Source organism: Sinocyclocheilus rhinocerous, unplaced genomic scaffold, assembly GCF_001515625.1.
Source record: "Sinocyclocheilus rhinocerous isolate Xijiao unplaced genomic scaffold, SAMN03320098_v1.1 scaffold196, whole genome shotgun sequence".
Taxonomy (NCBI): Eukaryota; Metazoa; Chordata; class Actinopteri; order Cypriniformes; family Cyprinidae; genus Sinocyclocheilus; species Sinocyclocheilus rhinocerous.
The window spans coordinates 1127332-1131741 of NW_015633546.1; the positions used below are offsets into that span (position 1 = coordinate 1127332).

The 4410-nt window shown below is 40.0% G+C and overlaps 1 protein-coding gene across 2 annotated transcripts in view; it reads right to left on the reverse strand.

The window, feature by feature from the left end:
* The window catches only part of LOC107744441 (microprocessor complex subunit DGCR8-like), a 10190-nt gene extending 7599 nt beyond the window's left edge, over nucleotides 1-2591 (reverse strand). The window contains exons 1-4 of one of the 2 annotated variants that reach the window (XM_016558095.1): nucleotides 2432-2591; nucleotides 1800-1843; nucleotides 843-1489; nucleotides 372-519 (exon numbers count right to left, since the gene is read on the reverse strand). In XM_016558095.1, coding sequence (XP_016413581.1) covers nucleotides 372-519; nucleotides 843-1489; nucleotides 1800-1843; nucleotides 2432-2463 — 871 coding nt within the window. In that variant the 5' untranslated portion in view covers nucleotides 2464-2591. Of the gene's footprint in view, nucleotides 1-371; nucleotides 520-842; nucleotides 1844-2431 lie in introns of both variants that reach the window. The other variant, XM_016558096.1, reaches the window with a different exon arrangement.
* Between the last annotated feature and the right edge of the window lie 1819 nt (nucleotides 2592-4410).

Sequence of the window (4410 nt, forward strand, 5' to 3'; positions counted from 1 at the left end):
ATCGCATGCCAATGTGCATTGGCTCATTTAGTTTACACTCGAAGTAGATTGGTCTCTATAAGCGAGATCCCAATTCGTCGGTCATCTGACGTGACGTCGAGAGTGACCTACTGAAAGGGAACTAAAGTTGAAAAAGTGAAATAGCATAATAGAACCCATTAAAAAATAAATCACAGTGAAACCCACAGAAAACTCTAATAACCTTGGGGTTTGAAAACGCATATCTTCACATAGTTAAGTAATAATCTTCCATTCTAATAATAATCTATAATCTATTTTAATAATCTTTAAAAGTTTTAACAGTGTAGCAAAAGTGTTTAGAACTTCCAATCAAACTTTCTATGAGTTAACCAAGAGTTTCTGAGGCTCACTCTTAAGAACAGTCTTAATTTTGGTCATCATGGGCTGAACTCCGGCCTCCTCATCTGAATGGTGATCACAGTCTCCAGCCAGACGCCTCTTCTTGGGCATGGGCATGCCTTCCTCCAGCAGGGCATCTACATCATTGTCAAAGTCCTCCTGGAAGAATAGGTGGGTTAGTAATTGGCAGCCACTGACATGCCATCAACTAAACGTACATCAAGATTTGAATCAAGCCCATTTTGTGAGCTGTAATTCAAATCTTTTTCAAATGGACCACCTTGTTACAGTCCAGGATCCTTCCTGATGAATAAAAGACATGCATTGTGGTAGATGCACATTTCAGGAGATGTTTTGATTGATTTGGCATTTACAGGTTTAGACGGCAATAATATTATCTTTAATTAGCCAATGTAATGTTTCAATTTTAACAAATAAAACTGCCAAAATCAGAGGAAGCATAATAAGACCATGCATTTTACCTCATAAGAGTAATTCTGGTCCTCCTCGTGCGCTTGCTCCTGCTGAACTATCATCTGAGACCTGAAACCACTCGGCTCTCCATATTCCGCTTCCAGAAAGTTCTCACTGAAATCTTCCAGGTCATCCAACACGGCAAACTCAACCTTGTTCTCCTGCTCTGTCTCCAGCTCTTCACTGTTTCTAACTAACCCTAAGGAACCAGTGGTCATGGTCGAGCTGCCCGGCACACTTCTCTGCTCTAAAGAATCATGCAATTCACCATTCAGTCCTTCTAGGCTCTGCTCTTCATCGCTAACCTGCCCCAAACCAGTGTACACCTTCCTGTCTTTGCTCTTACTGCTGTCTGAGAAACTGACGCTGATCTTTACATCTCTGAGGAGTTTGAGATCAGGTAAGAACTTGGTAACTGGGGGAGCATGGCGAGCGGTTCTAGGGCACGTGGCCATGGGGTCAGGGCTACCTGATGGGTGACTGCTAACGGACAATGTGTGTTTGTTGAAGAGGAGCTGTTCATCCCTGTCCACTGCTGTGGTGTGTTGGTGTCCATCACCACCAGAGCTAACGTCCATTTCCTCTGCGTCACTGGACGTTGGCAGGGGAGGTGGTGGAGGTGCTTTACTGTAATCATTCCCCGCCAATACTGCATCTGGTGGCTCCAATGGGAGGGGAGGTAAAATCCCATTCACATCCATGTTTAATTTCTTTAAAAAAAAGCTATTAAAAACTACACGAGAATGAAAGTGGGAAGGGATCTGCCTAATTTAGCTAAAAATCCAGCCCCTAATACATGCACGAATACATTACACAGCTGTAGACACCTATTTAACAATATTCATGTACATGGTTGAATATGATAAGCTAACTACATTGTTCTTTTCATTAATGTAGACAGCTTTTTAGAAATCACTGTCTCAATTATTGGAAATCACAATGCATTCAGCTTAAACGTTGCCCACATCTAAGCACTATCCATCCTGGGAGGCCAGATCTTCTGCCAGTGCTGAAAGAAAGAGAAAAGGGAAAATCAAGGAGGCATTCAAAGAGCACAACAGAACTGGATCTACATGGTAAAACTTCTCAGATGCTCCTTTTATTTCCCAAAATGTTTAACTCACAACGTGTAGGCCTATGCCCCAGAAAGCAGTAACACAATTGATTCACAATTGTTCGTTTGCATGTCGAGATTCAAATTGGGTGTTAAATAAATTGCTAAATAAATAGGTCGGCAAAAAAAACAAAAAAAACTGTATTTGTAGTGTATTATAACGAACCATAAGCCCTAAAGGCCTTTGCTAATTGGTCGGCTAAGAGAACCGGAAGGCAATGTGGTTAACGTTACATTTCATCACGCAGATATTAAAAACGGCAACTTTGTATCTCACAGGCAGCTGTTTTTTAAACAATTACGTGCGCGCTTTCGTGTTTGTTTAGCAAAAATTGATCCATGCCTCGATTAGCTCGCCCGTGTTAGCCGTAATAAAGAGCCGTGTGCAGCAACCAAACCTTTTCAACTGAACCATGCGTGAACCAACTAAATGTAGAAAGGAGTAAAAATCAGAGCAGTTTCCCAGTTCTCTTTTTTACTCACCCACTACACAAATGCTCTACTGAAGACCGCATGCAATTAAAGGATTTTTCCGTTTAAGGGTTTCAGATGGCCGTCTCTCTCCGCCATCTTCACTACAGAGCAGCATCAGAGGATCTGAATGAACACGCCTCTCAACCGGTGTCTACGTTCCTGTGATTGGGCCAACATTCAGTTTTTACTTAAATTTGCTTCAGATGTGGCCAATAGTGTGCAATTTATTTTTTGCATGGTGAAATAATATGCTACCACCAAATCATTAGTAGACACGATCAGATATCAGTGCGATAATCTAGCTTCTGATGTTGACATGCATTCTAGATTTAGTTGTGATCACATAAGTGCATGACTATACAGTGACAGAGCTGCATGATGTTACCCTCTCACATTTTATTATTAAACAACAAAAAAAAATTATTTCTTTTTAACTTGAATCTTAAAAATGAGACTCATTACCAGTTGTCTAACTGCTATTTTTTTTTAGACTAGTTTGTCCTAACATAGTGGCTAAATTTATGCAACTGCATGACCCCTGAATGTGAACAGGTTAACTGAATCCCACATGGCTGCGTAAAAATGTTAGCCTACCGAAATCTGTTACCCTACTCTATTTTACACAGAATGGCTTTAATGTTACCCAAATTCACTCTGGTGTTGTCTAGCCTCCTCTATTTTATATTCTAGAAAGCAATTTGTTTTTATGTGAATAGAATCAGAGATGAACAGAATCTGACAAGTACAACTGGTAACTGAAATCTGTTGCCCCTCTGTATTTCACACTGAAAGTGTGTGTGGCTTACGTTAATGTTACCCGGATTAACTCTGGTGATGTCTAGCCTCCTCTATTTTGTATTCTAGAAAACAATTTGCTTTTATGTGAACAGATACACAGAATCCGATAAAGCAGCATAACATGCTACCAAAATAAGTTACCCCTCTGCATTTTACACAAAAAAAGTGCAGCCCACTTTCATGTTGCCAAAATTAACTCTGGTGATGTCTAGCCTCCTCTATTTTATATTCTAGAAAGCAATTTGTTTATGTGAATAGACCCAGAGATAATCAGAATACGACAAGCCAGTAAAACATGTTACCAAAATCCATTGCCCCTCTGTATTTCACACAGAAAGCGTGGTTTAATTACTTTAATGTTACTCAAATTCTCTGGTGATGTCTAGCTTCCTCTTTTATATTCTAGAAAACAATTAGCTTTTATGTGAACAGACACAGAGATACACAGAATCCGATAAGGCAGTATAACAATACCGAAATCCGTTGCCCCTCTGTATTTCACAAACAAAAAAGTGCAGCCCACTTTCATGTTACCCAAATTGAAGATAGCCTCCTCTTACTTTATATTCTAGAAAGAATTTTGCTTTTTTGCAACCATAACAGGTTACCAAAATCTATTACCCTTCTCTATTTTACACAGAATGGCTTTATTGATTGAACAGTTCGTTTCCAAATCAGACTGAACACCAAGAACTGTATATGAGTTGTATCAGTATCAGATTTAGTAGTTTTAGATTCAAATTAAATTTGAACATTTAACTGGTTTTCTAAATGACTTCATTTTTGTAAGAAGAACCATGCCTGCAGCAAACTAAACTGGGACATGTGAAATAATAATGAATGCCCTTAGAAATAAAGTTTACTCGATCTACATTTGGCTTGATTGAAACGTTTAGAGCAGTTAACACAGGGGTGCCCAAACTCGGTCCTGGAGGGCCGGTGTCCTGAAGAGTTTAGCTCCAACCCCAATTAGACACACCTGAACCAGCTAATCAAGCTCTTACTAGACATACTAGAAACTTGAAGGCAGGTGTGTTGAGGCAAGTTGGAGCTAAACTCTGCAGGACACCGGCCCTCCAGGACCGAGTTTGGGCACCCCTGAGTTAACATGTCAACAAGTCATAACGTAAAAGAATCACTGAATCGAAAGAACCGATTCGCCGAAATGAGTCGAACTTGCTGTCACCAGG